The following is a 25,694-nucleotide window of genomic DNA, read 5'->3' as shown; positions in this document are numbered from 1 at the left end:
CCTTTAGGTTAAATATAAACAAATTTCGTTATACATATTATCCATATTTAATATAATATTAATATTAATATTATTATCCGAGGATCAGGCACAACAAGTACACAGTGAAAGGTAGGATGGTCACTAATACCCAAGCTGTCACTTACTCTCTTTGTCTGTGTCAGCTTCTGTTTTATGTACTCCAAGCCATGAACTCCTTAAGTATGAATTTTCATTGTGTACCTTGTTCTTCCAGACCTCTAAGCGCTGAAATCCTGTAAAGCCTTATCCTAAATTACACATTCAAATGTGCCCAAATGTGTGACTACAATGAACCTCCAAGAGCCACATAAAGTAACACTTGTCTTACTTAAGGAGGGATCTTTGTGGGATTTCAGTGTCATCATGTTTTTCCCATATCATGCGTTCTTTCTCACTGACCTTGTGTGTTCTTTCCAAGCAAGAATATCCAGGGTTCAGTTGGATCTATTTCAAGGTGAATCAGCTAATAACGTTTTTTTCCAGTTTAGCTAATTTTGCTTTGCAGTTGTTTGATTTTTTTTTCCATCATTGGACATAAAAGTTTGGTAGTCGTGCAAGTCCAGTGTATCTGAATGGACTCCTGGTTTCCAGGGCAACCTGCCACCAGACTATCGCATCAGTTTGATTGACATCGGCCTGGTGATTGAGTACTTGATGGGGGGAGCCTACCGCTGCAATTACACCAGGAAAAGGTTTCGAACTCTTTATCACAATCTCTTCGGCCCCAAGAGAGTGAGTGGGTTATTGCTTCTTTTCTAAAGCAGACTCATTTGGAGGTTACTTCCAGAGATATTAATGTCCCTGATGTGTAATAGAAATTATGCAGCAGTTTATCTCTTAATCTCAGTTTCCTGACACATTATAAAAGCTATGATTTAAGAATTAATGCTAAGATAACTTCAGATTTAAAAATTCACCCCCCCCTGTGAAGCACAAATACCAATTGAAACATTAAATATGGAGATCTGAATTTAATACAATAATTAATTTTGATTGAAAACATAAATCAATAAATCAATCCCGACTATATATACTATATACACTCACCTAAAGGATTATTAGGAACACCTGTTCAATTTCTCATTAATGCAATTATCTAATCAACCAATCACATGGCAGTTGCTTCAATGCATTTAGGGGTGTGGTCCTGGTCAAGACAATCTCCTGAACTCCAAACTGAATGTCAGAATGGGAAAGAAAGGTGATTTAAGCAATTTTGAGCGTGGCATGGTTGTTGGTGCCAGACGGGCCGGTCTGAGTATTTCACAATATGCTCAGTTACTGGGATTTTCACGCACAACCATTTCTAGGGTTTACAAAGAATGGTGTGCAAAGGGAAAAACATCCAGTATGCGGCAGTCCTGTGGGCGAAAATGCCTTGTTGATGCTAGAGGTCAGAGGAGAATGGGTTGACTGATTCAAGCTGATAGAAGAGCAACTTTGACTGAAATAACCGAGGTATGCAGCAAAGCATTTGTGAAGCCACAACACGCACAACCTTGAGGCGGATGGGCTACAACAGCAGAAGACCCCACCGGGTACCACTCATCTCCACTACAAATAGGAAAAAGAGGCTACAATTTGCACGAGCTCACCAAAATTGGACAGTTGAAGACTGGAAAAATGTTGCCTGGTCTGATGAGTCTCGATTTCTGTTGAGACATTCAAATGGTAGAGTCAGAATTTGGCTTAAACAGAATGAGAACATGGATCCATCATGCCTTGTTACCACTGTGCAGGCTGGTGGTGGTGGTGTAATGGGGTGGGGGATGTTTTCTTGGCACACTTTAGGCCCCTTAGTGCCAATTGGGCATCGTTTAAATGCCACGGCCTACCTGAGCATTGTTTCTGACCATGTCCATCCCTTTATGACCACCATGTACCCATCCTCTGATGGCTACTTCCAGCAGGATAATGCACCATGTCACAAAGCTCGAATCATTTAAAATTGGTTTCTTGAACATGACAATGAGTTCACTGTACTAAAATGGCCCCCACAGTCACCAGATCTCAACCCAATAGAGCATCTTTGGGATGTGGTGGAACGGGAGCTTCGTGCCCTGGATGTGCATCTCACAAATCTCCATCAACTGCAAGATGCTATCCTATCAATATGGGCCAACATTTCTAAAGAATGCTTTCAGCACCTTGTTGAATCAATGCCACGTAGAATTAAGGCAGTTCTGAAGGCGAAAGGGGGTCAAACACCGTATTAGTATGGTGTTCCTAATAATCCTTTAGGTGAGTGTATATATATATATATATATATATATATATATATATATATATATATATATATATATAGGATATGTAAATTCTTTTGCCCATATACTTTTATAAAATTTATATATATATATATACACACACACACACCTTATGTTAGTAGTTGTAAATTCTAAGCTTGGAAATTTGCTTTGCTATTTGATCCTATCAAGCAGTCTCTTCATGCGTGAGAGAAAGTTTTTAATTTGTCTGATATACGTCAATAAAAGAATGAAATTTAATCTGATTAAAGGGATACACTGACACACAGACATACAAACACAGACCCTCAGGAAACACAACCTGAAGGAGATAATCTTGCCTCATAAGGAGATCCTCTGCCATTTACTTTAAATGTTCTTATTTAATTTATCCTTGTAAAGGGTTATGAGTTGTTTGCTATAATAATATTTAATCTTTCTTGTGAAGTGCAATGTGTACACTCTTGAACATTTCTTTCTGACTTTCTCTCTTCAATAGCCAAAAGCACTGAAGCTCTTAGGAATGGAGGTAGGTGATGGTTAAGCTAACCTAACCTAGCTTTCTCCCACAATCCTCAGAATAGCAGCATGTGAGATGGCAAATATCACTTTATGCTACGCTTGGAGCTTTGGAAGAAAAGCTAAGCAGTATCATGCATTAAAATGTTAATATGCGCTGGGCACACGTAAGGGACAATAATATATTATTACATGTTGGCATGACAGTGGCAGGCGGTAATTAGGATGCTGGTTGTGCAGAAAAGGTCCATACCGTGGTCTCCCTTCAGTGAAATGTCCAGTTAAAATTACCTCACATAGTTGCCTGCAGTTTAAATTGAATGCTTCTACCAGTAATGGGCTAAATGAAGATTCTATCTCTGTGTTCCTACCATCTGGGAAATGCTTTTTCAAAGCTTTAATAATTCTGTATATATCTCTTTCGCTAATCTCATACATATGAACGTGTACAAATGGTACATGTAGGGATTTTATTTTTCTCTCTCTTTTTAATTGTGGAAATCGTGCTGCGAAACCAGACCTATGTCAGTTTCCATTTGCTTTGTAATTTGTATGGGAAGCCATCGTAGGGGGGGGGGGGGAATTCATCCGTGCTGCAACTCATCATTATATCGCGAGGCTCAGTACCCACTGCCGCCAAATGCATCCATGGCTGATCTCTTTAAATCGACGTGTTCAGCTTATTAAAGCTACATACTGTCATTGTGATGCTTGCATCAATGGAAAAAGATTCTCCTTCAGGGTTTCAGATTCATCATGTTTTAGTCTTTAAGTGACTGTTTTCTAAAAACCAGCAGCAGGTTAATTGCAGATCCAGCTTCTTTGTTGCATTGAGTTGACAGTAAGCTGTTCTCGGGTCATTTTAAAATTGAGAGACATTTTGATCCTCATGCTAGGTGTGTAAGCACGGGGAGGTGGTTATATCATTTATGAGAAGTAATTAAGTGCTACTTTGTGTACAGTCATCTTTGAACGAAAATAAAAAACATGCCGTGGATTTTCTCTGTACATTGTTATTGTAATGATAATGCTATCCTGATATTTGTAAAAGATAATTATGAAATGGATTTCTTCTTCTATAAACACAGAAATCAAGCCATTAAAAATCACAAAAAATAAAAATCTAATCTGCTCCTGCTGGCTACAGGATGACATGCCAATCAGGAGAGGCAGACAGAAGACAACGAGGAAGAGAGAAGAGGAAGTGGATATTGATCTGGATGACCCAGAGATTAATCACTTCCCCTTCCCATTCCATGAGCTGATGGTGTGGGCAGTTCTGCTGAAGCGCCAGAAGATGGCGCTCTTTTTTTGGCAGCATGGAGAGGAAGCCATGGCCAAAGCCCTTGTTGCATGTAAACTCTGCAAGGCTATGGCGCATGAGGCGTCCGAGAATGACATGGTTGACGACATTTCGCAGGAACTCAACCGCAACTCCAGGTGGCGTCCCTCCTTCACATGACTACACATACATGATGCAGAGTAAAACTGTTTATCCCCACTGTGAAAGGTCATCCAAACCAGCTAATTAAAATCACTGGTAATGCTACAGGGCTTGGTTTTTAGAGGTACATGGTCTGTTTGCTACTGATTGATAGCATGAAGATTCTTACGGAGCAGCATGACCGGAGCCTTCTAAGCTGCAGCCATTTTTAACAGGGTCCAGAATTCTTCTCTTTCAATTTACAGGTTCCTTGTTGTATTAGTGCTATAAATATTCGTTTCTTATTCCTCTGACCCCTTGCAAACGTACCCAGAATCGTATCCCCTATATCCAAGAGTCCCCACCCTCACTACAGTTACCATCTCGGAGTTTTGCTTCTTGCTTATAATTTGCTTTTGTGTACCCTGCAGTTTTTTCGACTGACCTCGTCACTGTCCAAACCCTTTAATGAGAGAAGAACATCTCTTCTCGGTTTCTCAATTTTGTTCTTGCTCTGCTGTGATTTCAGTGATGAATGTCTGGTTAGGATTGCTTTTCACGCAAAATAAAACTCTATATACACATTTACACATCATGTTTTAGGCTTGAATTACTTGAGAGTAATAGCCATTTCCATTCCAGTCTGCTCAATTTAATATTTATACATCTATACTGATAATACAAGGCTATCACTTGCGCAACTGTATTCATATTTAATAGTCAATTTTTATTCCTAGAGAATCCTGCCATTACTGTGTATAACTTTCACATTTTGTGTGTTGACATTATTTGCCTACATACCTTTGTTGTTTAACAGGAGTTATTTTCGTGCCTGCGTGTGTCTGCTTGTGGTTCCCCAGGGAGTTCGGTCAGCTGGCCGTGGAGCTTCTTGACCAGTCCTATAAACAGGATGAGCAGATGGCTATGAAGCTGCTCACCTATGAGCTGAAGAACTGGAGCAATGCCACCTGCCTGCAGCTGGCTGTTGCAGCCAAGCACCGAGACTTCATCGCACACACCTGCAGCCAGATGCTCCTGACAGATATGTGGATGGGCCGACTGCGTATGCGCAAGAACTCCGGTCTAAAGGTGAGCAGAGCCAGTGCTGCTTCCTCCCAGGAAGCAGGACCTTTACTGTTCCTCCCAGGGAGTTTCATCCTAGAAGTAGGACATGTGCTATTTCTTTCTAGGAAGTAGGACCTGTGCTGTTTCCTTCTAGAAGTAGGACCTGTGCTGTTTCCTTCTTGGAAGTAGGACCTATGCTGTTTCCTTCTAGGAAGTAGGACCTATGCTGTTTCCTTCTAGGAAGTAGGACCTATGCTGTTTCCTTCTAGGAAGTAGGACCTGTGCTGTTTCTTTCCATGAAATTGGACCTGTGCTGTTTCCTTCTAGGTAGTAGGACCTATGCTGTTTCCTTCTAGGAAGTAGGACGTATGCTGTTTCTTTCCATGAAATTGGACCTGTGCTGTTTCCTTCTAGGAAGTAGGACCTATGCTGTTCCCTTCTAGGAAGTAGGACCTATGCTGTTTCCTTCTAGGAAGTAGGACCTATGCTGTTTCCTTCTAGGAAATTGGACATGTGCTGTTTCCTTCTAGGAAGTAGGACCTGTGCTGTTTCCTTCTAGGAAATTGGACCTGTGCTGTTTCCTTCTAGGAAGTAGGACCTATTCTGTTTCCTTCTAGGAAATTGGACCTGTGCTGTTTCCTTCTAGGAAATTGGACCTGTGCTGTTTCCTTCTAGGAAGTAGGACCTGTGCTGTTTCTTTCCATGAAATTGGACCTGTGCTGTTTCCTTCTAGGTAGTAGGACCTATGCTGTTTCCTTCTAGGAAGTTGGACCTGTGCTGTTTCCTTCCAGGAAATTGGACCTGTGCTGCTTCCTTCTAGGAAGTAGGACCTGTGCTGTTTCCTTCTAGGAAGTTGGACCTGTGCTGTTTCCTTCCAGGAAATTGGACCTGTGCTGTTTCCTTCTAGGAAGTAGGACCTGTGCTGTTTCCTTCTAGGAAGTAGGACCTGTGCTGTTTCCTTCTAGGAAGTAGGACCTATACTGTTTCCTCCCAGGAAGCAGGACATGTGTTATTTGCTCCCTGAAAGTAGGGCCTGTGCTGTTTCCTTCCAGGAAATTGGACCTGTGCTGTGTCCAACCAGAAATATGCTATTAAGCAGTCATTACTGCCCACCCTAGAGTCAAAGGTCAATTTCAGGACAGTCATCTAAAGTCAATAATAATAAGTGAATAATTGAGACTGCATTGTTCGTTCCAGAGCACTGAGCCAGCTCGTCACAGTTTGATCTCCATTAATTGATTAATTTCTTTGAAAAATTACAGAGGCGGTTGTGACCTTCTAGGACTGTAACATGGTATATCATACCGCAGGTTGCCATGGCAAGTGTGCAGAAAACAGACTGCAGATAGTTGGGGTGTGTGTGTGTTTTTTAGATACGTACTTATTTAACTTAATCTTGCATTCCAGTTCCCTGCATATGATTCCGGCTCAGTGGAATGCTTGAGCTTAACCTGAAATGCCGAAATCAAGCAGAAATTTTGAAAGCATTAGCTAAGCAATTCAATGTTCACTCATACTACGTTTATGTAGAAGTAGAGTAGTGCATCATTGAGTACTGGTCTTTTTCTTCACTATAACGATGGATTACAGCTGGCAATGAACCTTCACTTTTCTTGCATATCAACATGCCTCATAGCCTTTGCTGTTCTATTCTGTCATAGAATTGTCTCAACTAATCTTATTTTAATTGCTCCTCCTTATAGACTCATCCAGACTTCATTAACCGACTACATTAATAATAGAGTGTTTTTTAATGTGGGAACATGAATCCCATTCTTCTGAAGAAATACAAATCAACTCAAGATTCTATGTCATTTGTCAATATGGAATTCATATAGTTTTCGGAACGTTCACATTAACTTGTGCTTTTATTTATTAGTGGATACATTTTGTACTGTCTTTAGTTATTCAGTTTATTAACGTGGTGACCTGTTTTTATTTGCTCATTATTCTTCTATAATTAATTGATTTAACTGCTTAACTATTCAGTGTGGTGTGGAAGGTAATCTGGGTAGGTTACTGCATCATTATACCTACACAGGTGATCCTGGGGCTTCTTCTACCCCCTTCCATCCTGAGTCTGGAGTTTAAGAACAAGGACGAGTTGTCCTACATGCCTCAGGATCAGGAGTCCAACTTACAGGAGAAGGACGTGGAGGAGCCGGAGAAACAAGTCAAGGAGAAAGAGGAGGAGGACATGGAGTTCACAGTAAGGTCCTACTGTGGCACACAGTACAACTCCGTGGTGAGAGCACCCACCTCAGCCCCCCTCCTCCTTCCTGCACCGTGGGCCCCTCTCTGGTCCACACACCTACCGCAGCCTCCATTTTCCCCATGAAACCACACAAACCAGCACTCCCATCTCCCACACCAAGCACTCTCCAGCCCTGCTCCCTTACCTCCACTTAAAAAACACACAAACCACGTCTAATACGGGCCTGAGGGCCCAGCTTTGCACTCATATCCCGGGACCTCCTCCCACCCTGGTGCACACCGCCATCTCTTTCTTCACTCTTCAAATAAATATGCATATTTAAAGTCCCCTTTTCCCCACTATGAGAGCAGCACATACAAACATTTTCCACTTCAATAGTTTATTTAATGTGGACAGCGCAATGGTTCCCTCCAAACCCCAACCCTCCAGACTTTGTCTTTGTTTGTTCACTGTGGTTTTGGTTTATCTGTTTCTCTTGCCAACTTCTACCTAGAGCTGTTTCCGCAGAGGTACAGTATTGTGTATCAGTATGCATCTGAATACGGTGAACGCCTATCCATCTGCAGACAAAATCAGACGCATGTGTCCATCTGCCCTGGCCAAATGAGACACATGCGTTTGGCTATGCAGACCAAGCTAGGGTCACGCATGTGTCTGCATAGCCCAAACCAGGGAAATTGATTTATACCACATCTGTATACAGTAGTTCCACACCTGGAATAAATTGTACTGCAGCTCAGCTTTGCTCAATTTGCCTCCTTTTAAAGCAGAAATGGATAATAATCTGTCACTTCAAAGAAAATTAATAGAATTGAGCCAGTCCTTTGTTTTGATCTGACAATTGATTAAATCAGCTGCATTCTAACTAATTTTCTTGGGATTCTCCAAGGCTGATAATCCTAATATCCTAAGATATCTAACAAAACATTGAGAGGTTAAGCATTGCAACCATGGGCATAAAATACGGGTGGCAGGGTATACCCCCCCCCCCTCAATAATCATGTCTCCCCTTAAATGGGTAGAGTTCTCAACCCCCCCAATGTTCAAACCAAAGTTATGCCAGTACACATCAAGTGTTCCCTTCCAAGAAAGCCAGACCTCCGTAGCATCCAGCAGCAGGGACGGATTATGGGTTGTGTGGGCCCCTGGGCAAAACGTTCGCGAGCCCCCCCCCACCACCCCCACCACCACCACCACCACCACCACAACCACCCGAATTCAAGGGCCCTTGGCAGCCAAACGCCCTCCCTCCATGTTTCCATCAGAGGCCCTATAGGGTCAGGGGCCCTTGTAGGCAGAGGATCAAAGAATGTAGGCCCTCTAAAATAGACAAACGAAAATACATTGTTGATAAGCGTTGCAAATTGTTTTGGGCTAGGGGCCCCACGGGCCCCCTGCACCCCAAGGGCCCCTGGGCAGCGGCCCTGCTGGCCCGGTCCATAATCCGTCCCTGTCCAGCAGAGGTTATGAAGAATATACTAAAATAAACATGCACACCAACTTTAAGTAGCATGGTACTGGTTAGATGCATTTCCAGAAAAAGCTGAAGCTGAAATGTTTTTGTACTTGCTGTTATTCTGTGGTCTTGGGACTGCTTGTTCTTGAGTCAAAGCCAATGAGGTGGGACTGTGACTTTGTCAGTTTGTTCATGAATGTGCCGTGATGAGGATCATACATCACACGGCCGAATCACACAGATTAAACCAAGATTTAATAATGGAAAGAGGCATATATGTTGGGGTGGTGGAGTAGAGAAAAGTGTCAATAGTAGAATAAGATAGTAAGGAAAGTCACAAGGGCAGTAAGGCACACACATAGTGGGAAGTTATTCAGCAGGTAAAAACACACAGGGACTGGACAGGAGTCACGCATGACACACGCAAGGGCACACAGAACAATCAGGAACAGTACTTAGAATAATACAAGCAAGAGGCTATTTAGACATATCTCCCAGCATGCTCCACACTGCTCCTCTATGCTGTGCTGTTTCACACGGAGACCTAGCACGGAAACCTATTGTCAGAATGTGGAGAGGCAATCCCTAAAGAAAGAAACACGTGCTAATGCAGAAGTTCTAGAACACCTGGAGCATTTCACATATGCAAATGCAATTGCATATTATGGTACAGTAAATCCGTGACTTAACAAACCCCAAATGTAACGGATTTGAGATTTAACAGTCAAAATGTTTCAATATCCAGCACACTCCCTTACCCCCAAATCAGTCCATCAGTCAGTCCTGTCATTTGATTGGATAAACTTTCAGAAATGCTTAGAAACTATTGCAGACATTTCTTTGAGCTTGCGGAGTGAGTATCACATGCCTGCAAATCAGTTACTTTTCACTCATTGAACCCATGTTTTTCAGCGAGGACAAGATGAAGGAGTAATTTGGGAATGATTAGCCAAAATGCACATATTCCGTAGTACTGTACAAAGCTTACTTGTCTATAAGAACAAGTATCATGCTTGACTTGAATTCTGTTTGCTGAGTTGCGCAAAGCTGATCATTGCAATACAATTTACTTATTTTCCTGGACTGTGTTTTAAATATCCATCAGCCAGAGTCATGAAATATCTGGGATATGTTTAATCCATTCCATTGTCGATTTCTGTTTTTATCGGCATCTTTGCCCTGAGCGGTGTGAGTGCACTTCCTGACAAAGACCTTGCTTGATAATTGAATGAATGCAAATTCAGTCTGAAAGAGTTGTTGACATTTTCATGCTATCGCACCAAAAATCAGCTCATGTAGCCACTGAAATTTTATACAGCCACACTTTCAGGGAAATCTCATTTCTCTATGCTTCTTTTTCCCCTTCATTCTTCCTCTTTGTGTTAACTTAAGGCCATGTTAGGAAAAGTAACTGCAGAAACCTCACGGAAGAAAGACGTGGAGGAAGTTCAGAGCAGACACAGACTGATCCCTTTCGGCCGAAAGATCTATGAATTTTATAATGCCCCAATCGTCAAGTTCTGGTTCCACACAGTGAGTAATTCTGTTTTATTCCCTATGCTTTTTAAAAGATCAAATATAATTATTATTTTCTTTGATTTCTTATTTTACACACAACAAAGTTCTAGGCTGTGTGAATAAATCCAATGTTCTCTTCAGGTTAGGATTTTTTTCCATTTTTCACATCTGCTTAGCCAGCAGAGAGCTTTGTGACCTGGCTTATATATATTTGGAAAGGGGTCTGAGGTTGGATCCACATGCATGTTGGTTCTTCGTGTGAAACCTATTTTTCTGTTATCTTTACAAATCTGAAACGGTCCAGTGAAAGCATGATTTATATGGTCGTGTCTTTCCCAGTGATGGAGCTGTGAAAATAAACAAATGAAATGTTTGTACTCCTTCCCGTAACATAATCGCTATAGTGAATGATATAACAGAGAAACCGTCTAATCCTTTTCTGTCAACTCTGAGGAAAAAGCAACTTGACATTAAATTACACCTTGCAGAAAACATGGAAACAATCACCACTACTCGACCTACCTGGGTGCAGTGATGGAAGAAATATTAGCCTTTTTTGTGAGATTCGGAGGCAGTCAAGACCCTGACGTGAAATTTTCTTAGACAAGACACTTTCCAATCGCCTTGTCCTACCCTTTTGCAGGGTACAATATAACTGAGAGAAAGCACATTCAATACTTGTTTTATCTGGTGAGAAGAGAAATATGGAGCGGATTTTCTTGGAAATGTGTGTGCTCAATGACACTGTCACGCTGGACCTTCCGGGGGTCTCTGCAGTGGGTTAATCAAACCTAGATCCGATGGGTTATAATGGTGTCTGTCTCTTTGCTTCAGATGGCTTATGTTGGGTATTTGATGTTATTCAACTACATTGTGCTGGTCAAGATGGACCTGTGGCCATCCCCCCAGGAGTGGATCGTTATTGCGTACATTTTCACCAATGGCATCGAGAAGATGAGAGAGGTGTGTCAGTGGGGGTAATGGACTCTCTCACACACACACCACTGACCTGAGCTGCAAATGCCACACAGAAGGTGGTTAATTTCCATTCTATGGAATTGTTATTGTAAGATAGAAAAACACTCCAGAATACTTAATAATAATCGACACTTTATTGACCCCTGTGGGAAACTGTCTTTATGCCTCCCTCAACTTCCTCTATTTTGTAGACTAAATTGTCCGTGAAGGGCAGCCACCCATAGTGGCGCCCAGGGAGCTGGGGGTTAAGGGCCTAGCACAAGGACCCACAGACATGCCGAGGCTGGGTTTGAACCAGCAACCTTCTGCATTGTACCGACATTCCATGAAAATACTGGCACATTTATAACGTAAATATTAAAGAGATAGGGTTGCTGGAACATTGGGTATTAAAAGGTGTTATTATTGATATTCTTTTGGTCATGCGTATCTGCCATTCTGCAAACATGTTTATACTGCCCCCTGCAGTTTGGACAGGCATATTTTAACTCATTGTACCTTTCTTAATACTTAATCATTTGATAGTTTGAGTTAATTATATGTTCTCATATGTACATTTAACATGTTTATGAAAGCAATTTCATTACATATTCTGAACATATTCATTTCACTATACAGACAGCAGACATTTTTACACAACAGAATTCTCAATTCTCAACAGAACCCCCCCCCCCCCCCCCAAAATAGTAAGCTGCTGTTTAGTGGTTTTTCATGCTTTTTCTAAATTTCTGAGAACATTTTGAGGTAGTGGTACTAATGGCTTTGTAGAGTTTTTTTTATTCTATTTAAATGTTAACATGTTTGACTATATCTGCCATTTAAAAATCTTGATAATAAACTGCGTGATTCTTCATGGAAAGTGCACAACTGTTAAAACTATATAATTGTACATGTAAAATGACCTTTCAAACATTAAATGCCATGCTTTTTCTGAAATAACAATTAATGTCTAGTACATTAATATTTGTATTTTAACAAGCACATACCACAAAATCACTGGAAATTTTGTCTTCATCCCAAGCATTCTGTTCTCTTCCATTTTGATTAGAACATTGAACATTAAGCTATCTCTGTTTTATGAAAGAAAAAATCTAAATACTGCATGACGATACCCAACCAGACAGAAACATCTAATGACTCACAGGGTTCCTGCTTCTGTTCCTTCTGTGATCCCCTAGATTCTGATGTCAGAGCCAGGGAAGCTTCTACAGAAGGTCAAAGTCTGGCTCCAGGAATACTGGAACATCACAGACCTCATGGCCATCCTGATCTTCTCTGTGGGCATGGTCCTCCGCCTCCAAGACCCGCCTTTGATGAGTTATGGCCGGGTGATCTACTGTGTCAACATCATATACTGGTACATCCGCTTGCTGGATATCTTTGGGGTCAACAAGTACCTGGGTCCCTATGTCATGATGATAGGCAAGATGGTAAGTAAGAAACGTCCATTTATGTAAGACATAAATCGGTAATGTTTCATTTTTAACAGCTGTTTCATCAGATTTCACAAAGTTCTGGTCAAGAACTTCATGATGCATTTATATTATGTGTATTATATGATAAATCAAGTTCTAATAAAGAGGAGAACACACTGAGGAGCAGTTCTTAATATTTTTCTGGTATTCCCCCGTCTCCTGGCTGTTTTGGTCAACGTTGAATCCATTGGTTATGCACAAGAGTAATTCTATGATTTTTTTAAGGTGGGATATGTAAGTGTAACCTTAATTCGTGCAGAGGGGCCTACCTTATCATTAGCCAATGATATGTTTTGAATCAGAGTGACAGGGCACCAATCAGCCTTCAGCTGGGGCCAGTGTCCCTGTGACTCCTCCCCCGTGTATGCCCCTAGTTGTGCACATTTAAAAACTCCCTGAAACACACATGTGTTTGTGCTAAGAGGGCAGTCCTTATATGCCCCCCTTCAGACTCTCATTAGCTCACTTCTATTCAACTTTTCACTGACTAAGAGGATTTATCAAAGATCAGTCTTACAATCAGCAAACTGCATAAATCAGACATGCTAATAGATGTTAATAACAACAGATGTTAATAGAGAAGCTAGCTAACATCCCATGCCCAGTATGGACAGACCGCACTGTGGGTCCCCAGTGATTGTTTCCAGTTAGGAGCTCTTAGATGTTTTTAGTAGTGGTGTGGTTAGAGTTGGAGGTATCATGTAGTTGGATTGACATGTTTCTCCTCCATTTCTGACAAACTTTATCTTCTCCCCTGAACTTTACTTCTATTAACAGATGATCGACATGATGTACTTTGTCATCATCATGCTGGTGGTGCTGATGAGTTTCGGAGTGGCACGGCAGGCCATTCTCAACCCCAACGAGGACCCGTCCTGGATGCTGGCGCGCAACATCTTTTTTATGCCCTACTGGATGATTTATGGAGAGGTGTTTGCAGATCAGATTGACCGTAAGATAACTGCCCAAGAATTATTCCGATGTTCACAGTTGCCCTAAATGGCATGACGTAGTTGAAGCAATGGCAGATTTAGGTCTTTCGTTAAAAATTCTGATACAATCCCAGTTACATCCTGCTTAAACATAATGTTTCTGCAGGCCTAGTGTTTCTGAATGAACACTAGTATAACTCCCTATTAAAATTTTGTTTGCACATTAACATAAAAAAGATTTGAACTACCGTGCATACAGACCCTTTCAAATTGTCTACATTTGATTATATCTCAGTCTCATCTTAAGATTTCATTCATTTTTTTTTTCTAATCAATCTGCACACAATACTCTATAATGACAAAGCAAAAACAGGTTTTTGAAGTGTTTTGTTAATTTATTAAAAATAAAAAACTAAAATATCACATTCACATAAGCCTTTAGACTGTTTATTATGACACGTTTAAATGAGCTCTGGTGCATCGTACTTCTATCAATGATCCTTGAGATGCTTCTACAACTTGATTTGAGTCCACCTGTGCCGAATTGAATTCTAATGAATTCAATTTATTTTTTTTAATAATCAATCTACAAACAATACTTCAGTGATGAAGCAAATGAGGTGTCATGCTGTTGGATTGGTGTGCTTCTCCTCCATGGATGTCTAATTAGGAAAGACACACACTTGCCTATATAAGGTCTCACAGTTGATGGAATATGTCAGAGTGAAGCCTTAAGGTTGAGAGAATGGTCTGTAGACCTGCGAGACAGAATTGTAGCAAGACCCAGAACAATTCTGCAGCATTAAAAGTGCCCAAGAGCACAGGCGCCTTCATCATCCTCCAAATGAAGAGATTTGGAACCACTAGCAGTCTTCCTAGATCTGGCCGTCCACGCAAACTGAGTGATCGGGGATGAAGAGCCTTGGTCAAACAGGTAGAGTGGCTAGATAGATCAAAATCAGGCCTTTGTGGTAGAGTGGCTAGATAGAAGCCATTCCTCACTAAAAGGCACATGACAGCCGGCTGGTAGTTTTCCAAAAACACCTTAAGGACTCTCAGACTATGAGAAGCAAGACCCTCCGCTCTGATGAAACAAAGAGAGAACTATTTGGCCACAATTCCCAGCGCTGTATGTGGAGGAAAGCAGGCACTGAGCATCGCCTCATTAATATCATCCCTACGGTCAAACACGGTGGTGGCAGCATCGTGCTGTGGTGATGTTTTTCTGCTACAGGAACTGGGAGAATATTTAGGATAGAGGGACAGACAGATGCAGAGAAGTATAGAGCAATCCTCAGGTAAAACCTATTCCAGAGTGCTGAAGACCTCAGGCTGGGGAGAAGGTTTACATTTCGGCAAGAGCAGGACCAAAAGCACATCAACGAGAAACGAAGGAGCGACTTCAGGAAAACTGCTAAACTCCTGGAGTGGCCGGGCCAAAGTTTGGATGTGAACCTAAGAGATCATCTCTGGAGAGACCTAAAATGGCTGTGCACCGACACACCCCTTCCAATCTGGTAGAGCTCAAATGATTCTGCCAAGAAGAATGGCAGAAAATTCCACAAGAAAGGTGTGACAAGCTTATGAGGTCATTACCTGAAAGACTTGAGGCTGTCATTGCTCTCAAAGTGAAGGCTCTTGATACTTATGTAAATGGGATACTTCAGTGTGTTCATTTTTACAGATTAACAAAACACTCCAAAAGCCTGATTTTACTTTGTCATTGTGAAGTATTGTGTGTAGATTGAATATTTCTTTTTCTTAAAAAAAGGACTGAATCTGTTTTAAGATGAGTCTGAAACAACATAATGTGGAGGACTAGAAAGGACTGAAACCTTACCATACTGTATGTATGCACTGTATACTATCTGGAGAAATGTAGCATTTGCTAGATCAATGTAGGACGCGTGTTTTTTTGTATGCGTGTATTTTTTTGGGTGTATGTGTGTAGGAAGAGGTTGCCCAAAAAGAGAACTGAAATAATGCTGTCATTCTTTGTTTCAGATATGAATAGTAGGAAGCCACAGCACAGGCTGAATGAAAAATTCTGGCTGGTTGAAAATAACGTTCGAACTCACGGAACGTGGCGTAACAATGGTCCATACAGCAGAGCAGTTATTGAACCACGCCATCCCACTATCATTGTCATCAAAACATCTCTCTTTGACTCTTTAGAGAGTTCTGAATCGTGCAGGATGCATAAATTAGTGACCAGTGGTGGCTGTTTTTTGTTTTTGTTATGCATTGTTTATTTCAAGTAAATGCAATTCAGCTCCACACATTTTCTGATGTGGTTCATTCAAATTTTCTTGGGAAATCCATATCAGGATTCTACTCTACTGGAAAAATTCAGTATAAAAGTTAGTTCCATCCTTGTACGCCAGTGTCTTTAGAGTAGAAAAGTGCATGTAAAAAATCCCTTTTGCCACATGACAATCACTTCATCCATGGCAGTATGGAGAGACAAGGCAATGGGAATCGTGCAGCCCAATGTGCCTCTGTATCTTCTCATCATAAAAGTTTTTTCACTTGGTTCAGTTGTCATAGTTTCTGATTGATCGCTTCGTTCCAAAGGCAAATGCAGCCAATAGGAACGCTTGTTTCAGTTCTCTACTTTTGGGCTTCCATGTTGTGTTTTATTGCGAGATTTTATTATCTTTTTTTTTATCCAAACATTTAATTCTGGAATGTTAATCCTTTTTATGAACCACAGCAACTGAACCATTCCAGATGGAAAAAACGAACTATGTGTTTTCAATACATTTATTTAACATTTTGTATGTAATATACAAACATTTTCGACAAGTTTGCTTTTTATGCATACAGCAACAATATATTTTAAACATGTGTTTAAATATATTGTCAATGCAAAGTTATTTACATATATCAAAAATATTTTTAGTATACATTCCAGTGCACATTGTTTTCCATTTTAGACAGAAAATGTGTATTGCGGTTTCATAAATAAAAGAGCCCCCCGTCTTGTTTCTCTGTTTAACGGACAGCGCCGTGTGGACAGAATGTCACAAATGAAGATGGAGGCATTGTGACACTTCCACCCTGCAAGACGGGAGCCTGGATTGTTCCAGCGATTATGGCCTGCTACCTTTTGGTTGCCAACATCCTTTTGGTCAACCTTCTGATAGCTGTCTTCAAGTAAGCCAAGAACGATTCCTATCTATGATGAACCAGAATTTTAAAAATAATAGTCCCATACTCTGATTTGGTTTTGCTGATTTTATGTACAAAGTAAAGCATCAGTTGTTTTGTTTTGTGAAGCCCTTGGTGAACACGTCGTGCTTTCTTGCCTGTCATTTGAAATGTTTATTTCTCTTCATATTAATATATTTTTATATTTTACTGTTTGCCACAGTAACACCTTTTTTGAGGTGAAGTCCATCTCTAATCAGGTCTGGAAGTTCCAGCGATACCAGCTGATCATGACCTTCCACGAGAGGCCGGTTCTCCCCCCACCGCTCATAATCTTCAGTCACATGACCATGGTCCTCAAGCACCTGTGCTGTCGCTGGCGGAAGCATGACGATGATGAGCATGACTATGGGCTGAGTGAGTGACCGCCGAGATACCGCAGGGCCGGGCAAAGCGCATTTAATACACCAGTGAACGTGACTCCATAACGAAACTCCTCTGTACTGTAGACACTGAAATATTAACAGGAAGCACTTACATTCTACAATCCTTTAGTGTGGAATAAAAAAAAATGCCGCTCGATTTAATCCTGCAGAGCTTTTCATCACCGAAGACGAGCTGAAGAAGCTGCATGACTTTGAGGAGCAGTGTATAGAAGAGTACTTCAGAGAAAAGGAGGACTGCTTCAACTCTTCCAATGACGAGAGAATCCGAGTCACATCTGAGAGGTTGGATTTGTAGCGATTTCCACGGTCGGGGTGTTGCGATAGTCTTCATGGCCAAGAGCTATGGAAGTTGTTTCCTTTTTAAATCCACATTTACACAATTAGCAAAGAGATAAAGAAATTCTGTTTCATGTTTTATCCAATAGAGCAGCTGTACTTACATATTCTGTTTAATGAGTGATACAATGTGAGAGAAAGACTAGTCTGTTCTTAAAAATGTATTTTAAGACCCACTTCAATGCATGATCTAATAAATGTGCCAAAAATGTAAATGCGGGAGTGCTGGATATGCTCCTGTTAGCTGCTTGCTTGTCCTTTCTTCTGTCACTCATATTCATGTTTCAGAAAAGCATCTGGTGTATATAAATAGGTAAGGCTGCCACATTGTAATTTGCCAACAAATGCAAACATTCTACTGCTGGCTTGTCTCGTGTCAGGGTGGAGAACATGTCTATGCGCCTGGAGGAGGTGAACGAACGTGAACATTTCATGAAGGCTTCTCTCCAGACTGTGGACATCCGGCTGGCTCAGATGGAAGAAATGATTGGCCGATTGGCTCTGGCGCTGGAGCGGGTTGCAGGGGTGGAGCGCGTCGAGGTCAACAAGGCTCGGTCGCGCACATCTTCCGACTGCACCGATACGGCCTATATCCTGAGACAGAGCAGCTTCAACAGTCAAGAGGGCAACGCCTACCGGATACAGGAAGCCCTGGAGCAGGCTGGTGAGGAATCTATCTCTCCCACCTCACCGACCATCTTGGCTCCACGTGCCAGGAGCCATTCTTTCTATGTTGGAGGTTCACGGGACAGAGGCGGGGCTGACAGAATCGAAGGCTTCTTCAAAGAGCACTCTCTGAGCTTGCACCGTGCCAACAGCTCGCAGTCCATGGCATCTGCCGCCCAGAAAGAGCACAAGCCCATCCCCTTGAACACGCTGGCCGTCTCGCAGCAGCATCGTCCATCCTCGTGCATCGACATCTACGTGTCAGCGTCGGACGAGGCTCATGCTCCGATGGCCGACGCTGACCCTCTGAGGTTGCTGTCCCTTCCGGGGGAGTCTTCCCTCCACTCGGAAATCATGGAAGCCGTCCAGGCTGGAGAATCCTACAGCAGTTCAGGCCTGGGGGTTGTTTCTGGGGGAGACAGACTCTCGGAGGGCACAGCTGTGTTTGAGGACAGCGCAGCTGTTGACCTCTCGCTGTGCTCCAGCCACCTGCTGCCCGAAAGCCTGACGCCGTGGGACCTCGACCCCCCGGCAACCCTGGAGCGTTCCAAGAGTAGCCGCTACCTGTCCACTGCAGGGCCGCTTTTCCTGGAAGACCCGCCCTTGGTTAAGTCACACAGCCTGATGTTCACGCCGCGTGGCTACTACGGCAGCCTGGGCGTGCAGGTGAAGGCCGCGGAGTACACCAGCATCACCGACTGCATCGACACGCGCTGCGTCTCCACTCCCCACGCCCCGCCCGAGCGCTCCGAGTCGCCCAGTTCCTGCTTCTTCGACAAGCCACAAGACCTGGGCGCCTCACACCCCGAACGGGAGGCCGAGCTCAGCCACGCTGAGTCCGACCCCGAGGAAGGAGAATTGCTGGCCGAGTCCCGCAGATCGACGGTAGCGACCGTGACTGGTTACCAGAGCGGGGCGGGGATGATGGGCCCCTTCTGCATGCCGCTGTCTCGGCTGGAAAGGGCCAACAGTTGCTCATCCGAGGACTCGCACACAGCCAATGCCCATGCCCTCAAGACCTTCTCCTTCAGCGAGAAGATGGACAGGCAGAGGTACTCAAGGAACCCCTTCCAGAGAAGCAAGTCCACAACCAAGTCAGATGGTAAGACAGATAGTCTCACCATGAAGAAGATGACTAAGAGCTCGGCCTTCCGCAGTTTTGACAGCAGACAGAATTTTACATAAAGGGTCTCTTACCGTGACTCCTGGAACAGGACCACACAGTTATTGCCAATAATGATGAAATCAGTTGTTCCATGTCAACCACTTTAGTCAACCTACACCCATTTTAATCCACCTAGATCTTCCGAGGGTTTACAGTACAAAGATATTGTTTATCTGACTTCCTAAATTCTTAGCATATTATGTACATACTATATTGCCTGGTGCCAATGGGCCATCACCAAACCAAAAAAAAATGAATAGGAGCTGAAAATTAGTGGCATTCAGTGTAAACTCTTCCATGGAGACAGTCAATGTGGATCAAATCAACAATTTCCCAAAACACACATTCCATGGTGATTTTGCATTAAACAAAAAAGCTGTTAGTCTTTATTTAACGTAAGATTCTCATATTTGGACCCAACTTCTTTGTTATTATTCTAAGTTAGAAAAAAACATTGTCTGGGGAGAAAAAGGTCAATCATAAATTTGTTAGATTACACATCTGTCTTAATCTTAGTATTCCGTACCTGTCCTGTTTAATCATTGATACAAACCAGAAAAAGGATATTGCACATGCTGCAGGCTCTGCTCATCAATAATAAAAAGCCTTCAGCACCCTCTTGCACAGTGTTTCTCAACCCGGCCCTCAGGGACTCCAGACACTCCCCATTTTTGCTCCCTCCCAGCTTCCTACCAGAAAGTCCACGGTTTCGCTCCCTCCCAGCTTCCTACTGAGCCTGTCCCTACAGTATACTGTCTGGCATGGAGCTGGGAGGGGGGAAAACGCGGACGATCTGGGGGTCCCCGAATACCGGCTTCAGAAGCACCGCTCTAGAAAATATATAAAAATGGAATCAAACAGACAATTCCAGCTTGCATTAAGAAATAACTGTTGTGTGTTGTACCCCCCCCCCACACACACACATACACACACCTACCCCCCCCCCCCCCATCATCTTCTTCTCTGCTTATATGAAGCTGCATGAGTGGTAAGGGGTCCCTGTCAGGTTGGTGACAGGCTGAAATCCTCTGGTGCTGTATATAGTACATGTTCATGTAATTCACATTATCTGGTTGGGAGCAGAGCAGAGACAAGCTGTTCCTGTAAAATAATCAACATCCAAATGAAAAAATAACACTCAGAAGAAAAAAATCTAAATAAGGAGATGTCTAGAATGTGAATTGAAACAGGGTATTAAAGCCAAAGATTTCTTCTTCCTGTGTGATGCCTGAACTGGTTAAACATCCATCACCGCACAAATTCAAACATAAGGCGACATCAAAAGAGTTGTTTGACATCTGAGAGCTATAGCAAGGTTTGTTTATTTGTTTGTTTTCTCATTTTCCTCTTAAAATGCAGATTATTAAGTCTCTTGCAATAAGGGGATATATTTTAATTAATTTTCCTTCAGATGCACTCAGTCATTTTGTTTTGTTGATTCACATGTGCTGCTGTTACGGGTAGCATTTTGCAAAGTTACACTATATATGCTATAAAATAATGGTTGCATTTTAGTTGAAGGCATCACCTTCCACAGCTTAAGTGGAAAAATTACAAAGGTATTTCTTTATATTAAACCATGTTTTAAAGTGATGTGAAGGATAGAACTTGGAATTTGCCCCATTTCCATTTTTAAACTAATTTTTTTGGGGGGAAAAATCTATTTTAAGGCAGGGTATATTTGGTCTCTATGATTATAATTATTGTGATAATAATAAACATGAAAAAGGGAAAGCATTTGGTTGAATGTCCTGTCAGATTGTGAGGACCATCAACTGGGTGTGTGCTTGGTACTGTATGTCCACTGAAACATTTATGTTTCATGCATTGCTTTGATATCATAGGTTATAGGTGTTATAGGTGTTTATTGCTGCAGTAAAGATTGTTCCCTTTCTAGTTTAAAGAGATAAGTGTAGCTGGTTCCTAGCAAAGGGGGTTATTTTGCTACACTCATTACCTGGTATATTGAATATACATCTATATTATTTGTGTGAAACATTTGATTAGCAATATTATGCTATTGTGGCCATTCTCATAAAGTTGTTCAAATGTTTTAACAAGTCATTAATCTGGAAAAAAATAACACTTTGGCTTTCATCTGAAGTACTTTGGCAAATTGAAAAGTAACAACCCAGGACACAGTTTTCTGTAGTCATATTGTTATGATGGAATTAATCTTACATTTCTACTTATATAAAAACTGATTTGGTCACATTCAAATAAATGTTTATACAACAGGTCATTGAAAATAGTAAGCAACAATTTCTTCTAGTTTTCATCTGAGCAGTGGATTTAATCCCTTGGGGTTCCTGGCCAATACCTGTCTGTACATGCCTGGCTTAGCTAGATATTATTTTCTTGATTGGAAAAATTGATGACGATCAGTAACTACTAAGAAAACCCCTGAGATTTGACCGGAATGACCAGAAAATGTTTGTTAACTGCACCCTCATAATGCCTTTATAATGCATTCATATAACATTCAATGAACATTCATAATGCATTCATAAGCAGAATGTAAGTATACCTTAAAATCCTAGCATATATTAACAGCTTTAATATACATTAATAATGATCAATATATGATTATAGCAAACATTATAATTGTATAATCATATAATGTTTGTTATTAATGTATAATAAGGCTGTTAAGGTATTTTAGAATGTTAAGGCACTTACATGCTGATTAGGAATGCATTATGAAGGTGCACTGAATGTTCTACAAATGCATTACAAAGGTATTGTGAAGTTGCAATGAATGTAATCTGTTACCAAATATACTAACCGTTCTGTCATTTGTTTAGACCAACATTAAACTGTCAATGTTTCAACCTTTTATCCTGAGCAAGATTGCAAGGCTGAAATAAACAAAATGTAAATAATCACAGAGGGGACGCAAAAAAAGAAAATGCATAAAATAATCATAGTCCACAGATTTGTATGCTTGTTCTGGTGAGACAACTTTCTTAGAAATGAACATTTTTGTTAATTTTGCTATTGCCAACATGGTAGGTTGCCTCGAAAAAGAAAATTGCAAATTAGGGATATAGTAACTCAAAATAATAGTAACAGTAATAATCGGCCTGCCACTTTTCATCATAACCTGCTTGACTAGATCCCTGTCTAGATGGAAATGAAAACAGAAATGTTTCAACAAACAATTCACCACCCATAACAATTCTCACCATGAAACTGAATGCACATGGAAATACACATTTATATACACATTATATATACATTTTTTTTATGTTTAACTGTGTTATTTCATGTTTGAAAGTAAGTGCATTATTTGTCCCAAGAAGCTTACAGTGTTTTCAGTGCAATTCATCAAGGACACTTGGTGGTGCCGTTTGGTGTTTAGGTTAGAATATCAGGCTGTTATAGAGGATGTTGGCTAATGACCTTCCCAGAGTTCATCATTGTCCATACTATATAGATTCATACATTACAATACAGACCCAATATCAGTAGTACTTGACTTTTCTGCAAAACATTTACACTGAAATTTTTTAACTTAAAAAAATATTTCGTTGCCGTTTTTACAGTTGTTATTCTAAGGTATTCAGTCAAAAATAATAAATAAAATGTTTCAGAACCAAATAAAAAATTAGAATCTGTTTAGAAGTTGGTTTTGTCAGCTTTGTGACCAAAACTCTTGTTGAGTGTATCAAATGTTTTACTTTTATGGAATAACTGTAAAAAATTTAATGCCTCCAGTGAAAATCCAGGTTATGTGATACTGCCACAAGCTGTGTCAGTGTGTTGGAACTGATGCAGGGATATGGATGCTGAAAATTAAAGGCTAATTTATGAGAATAACTGATTCTGAAGTCTGCTTCACTTTGCAGTGATGAATGTTATTTCAGAACTCATGGGGATGCTTTCTTTTCTAGAGAATTTATTTAGTTACTAAATGTTTCACATAATTTCTTCAGCATGACAATTGTTAATGTGCAGTCGATATCAAAGAATTCCACCTATGCTTCTAAATTTGTCATTACACGAGCACTTGCTATGCAAGTAACATGTAGAGATATGTGAAATAGAGATTCTTGCACTTTAAAACATAAAACGCTTTAAAATATGCACATTTTAAATTGAATTTCATATAGTGATATTGGAAGTGTGTCCTAGCGCAGTCGTTTGTGTATGCAGGATGTGGCACTAAAGCAAAGGGCTGGACTTCTGAACGATCTGAATGATGTATTGCAGTGGTGGAAATGTCAGTCCAGGGTGAGAGGATATGGCTTCTTAGGTTTAACAAAAGCGTAAGCTTTAACTACACAAAGACCTCTTTGGCTGCCTGACCGTTTAACTCCATGAATCATGTTTCCCGACACTAGTCAGCTCAGTAGCAATTGAACAAGTTTAAAATGTTCAGTACACTGACGGAAATTTGATATGCTTAATGTGCTCGTGGCTGTTCCCTCAGCCCTGTAATTGTCCAATTTGCTGGGATCATGGCATGCAAATGGAAGGATACTCTTTGGGACTAACCACACTTGTCTTCACCCTGCCAGTGTATCTGATGTAGCACAAATTACAGCATTGTTGACTGATGTAGACAAGACCCAAACAGCGCCTGACCTCTAGTGGCCAGTGAGGTAAAAAAAAATTTTAGCTTTGTTGTTGGCCCTGTTGTGATGTAAAACATTCTCAGACTAAAGATATCTAGCTACTTTTTAATTTGTGATTCTACAATATCTTTCAACTTTTGTAAATAATTGTCTAACATTTACTTTATCTTGTCTAAAGCTTATCAAGCTAAATTTAATCATTAATTGAGACATTTATTTTGGGACAAAATTTTATTAACTGAATTCTGTGCTTCAGATTCCTTTACTTGAAGGTACTCCTTATCCAAGACTTCTCTATTTTTTTCTATATATTGCTTAATTTATACCTGGATTGTTTCAGTCAAAAGAGTTTTGTTTTATAAATAGTTTGTTTTATTACCCATTTTTCTGAAAGGGTAAAGTACATTCATAGCTAAATATTTATATTTTATTCAGTATGCTATTTTATTCAATTACCAGTATTGTAATCATTATTTAGGATGGAACTCTTGCAATGGTGAATATTAGTACTGAAAGATTTATTCATGTATAATATGATTTTTTGTAAAGATGCACATTATTTACTATATCCCCTTATAAATATGTTAACACTACTGTCAATATAAATTAAGCATTTCTGTGAATTGGCACTAGTTCTCAAATGTACAGTTCCTCTGCCACCAGCTAGGAGGGACATTCACTCAAAGCTTGAATGTACAAACTCACAAACACTTTTAAAGGTCTTTTTTAGCCACGTTTTTTTCCATAAACGTCTAATTGAATCAGGGAAGATTTTGGCCTGGACGACAGAAAGGCGGATCGTTGGCCCAAAGGGAGTCGTCAGATTCTGCAGTTTAGCAAATTTACAAGGAAATCTGTATCTGTGTAAAAATAATCATTTAAAATTGACCTTCCTACCACACACCCACACACAGTGGCCAGAGAAATATTTTATTTTACCTTTTGATTTTGTTTCTGTTATGTGCAACACTGGTGACAGGCACTGTAGGGTTTCAAACTTGAGAAAAACCCACTGGCTTTCATGACTTTTTGAATTTAGATGCGTTTAATGTTTATTTCAGTGGAATACAAATATTAAAATAAGAAATCACATGCTTCTACTACACAGGAGTGTATTCCAATATGCGTCTGCATTCTCCTACATTCTGTTCACTTGTTAATACTAATGACGTTGTGAAGCTTTTGCATAAGAATTAAAAGTCTTGTTTCACTGACAGACTTACTGTATTAAAATATACGAAATATACAAGTATCTCTGTTCATGAATGTGAAAAAGAACAATGTGGTCTCAGTATGGTCACACAAAAAATTAGGCTGGTTCTGTTAGCTCTCTGGAGTATGTGTAAACTGTGTATCAGTACAAAACTGGTCCTTAGGTATTAAATCTGTAAATCACCTTGACCTACAAATTCTATTTTACAAGCGATAATACTATATAAAAAAAACATATTCTCATGCTTTAAGTCGAAGTGAAAGTAACTGATAAAATCATCCACTTACGCAAATTAT

General features: G+C 40.7%; 1 protein-coding gene across 17 annotated transcripts in view; it reads left to right on the top strand.

Moving 5' to 3' along the window:
- trpm3 (transient receptor potential cation channel, subfamily M, member 3) overlaps nucleotides 1–20,547 on the top strand; it is a 123,946-nt gene extending 103,399 nt beyond the window's left edge. For 2 of the 17 annotated variants that reach the window (XM_072705246.1, XM_023803284.2), the window contains exons 13-27: nucleotides 440–475; nucleotides 613–753; nucleotides 2,764–2,793; nucleotides 3,931–4,223; nucleotides 5,067–5,295; nucleotides 7,313–7,480; nucleotides 10,335–10,475; nucleotides 11,295–11,423; nucleotides 12,617–12,868; nucleotides 13,691–13,865; nucleotides 15,850–15,942; nucleotides 16,851–17,001; nucleotides 17,219–17,412; nucleotides 17,591–17,723; nucleotides 18,158–20,547. In XM_072705246.1, coding sequence (XP_072561347.1) covers nucleotides 440–475; nucleotides 613–753; nucleotides 2,764–2,793; nucleotides 3,931–4,223; nucleotides 5,067–5,295; nucleotides 7,313–7,480; nucleotides 10,335–10,475; nucleotides 11,295–11,423; nucleotides 12,617–12,868; nucleotides 13,691–13,865; nucleotides 15,850–15,942; nucleotides 16,851–17,001; nucleotides 17,219–17,412; nucleotides 17,591–17,723; nucleotides 18,158–19,628 — 3,636 coding nt within the window. In that variant the 3' untranslated portion in view covers nucleotides 19,629–20,547. Of the gene's footprint in view, nucleotides 1–439; nucleotides 476–612; nucleotides 754–2,763; nucleotides 2,794–3,930; nucleotides 4,224–5,066; nucleotides 5,296–7,312; nucleotides 7,517–10,334; nucleotides 10,476–11,294; nucleotides 11,495–12,616; nucleotides 12,869–13,690; nucleotides 13,866–15,849; nucleotides 15,943–16,850; nucleotides 17,002–17,218; nucleotides 17,413–17,590; nucleotides 17,724–18,157 lie in introns of those variants that run through there. The other 15 variants (XM_023803280.2, XM_023803282.2, XM_023803281.2 and 12 more) reach the window with 10 other exon arrangements.
- Nucleotides 20,548–25,694: the final 5,147 nt, after the last annotated feature.

This window comes from Paramormyrops kingsleyae, chromosome 2 (genome assembly GCF_048594095.1).
Source record: "Paramormyrops kingsleyae isolate MSU_618 chromosome 2, PKINGS_0.4, whole genome shotgun sequence".
In the NCBI taxonomy this organism is placed as follows: Eukaryota; Metazoa; Chordata; class Actinopteri; order Osteoglossiformes; family Mormyridae; genus Paramormyrops; species Paramormyrops kingsleyae.
Note: the sequence above shows the minus strand (reverse complement) of the source record. Positions and strands in the feature narration are given on the sequence as shown.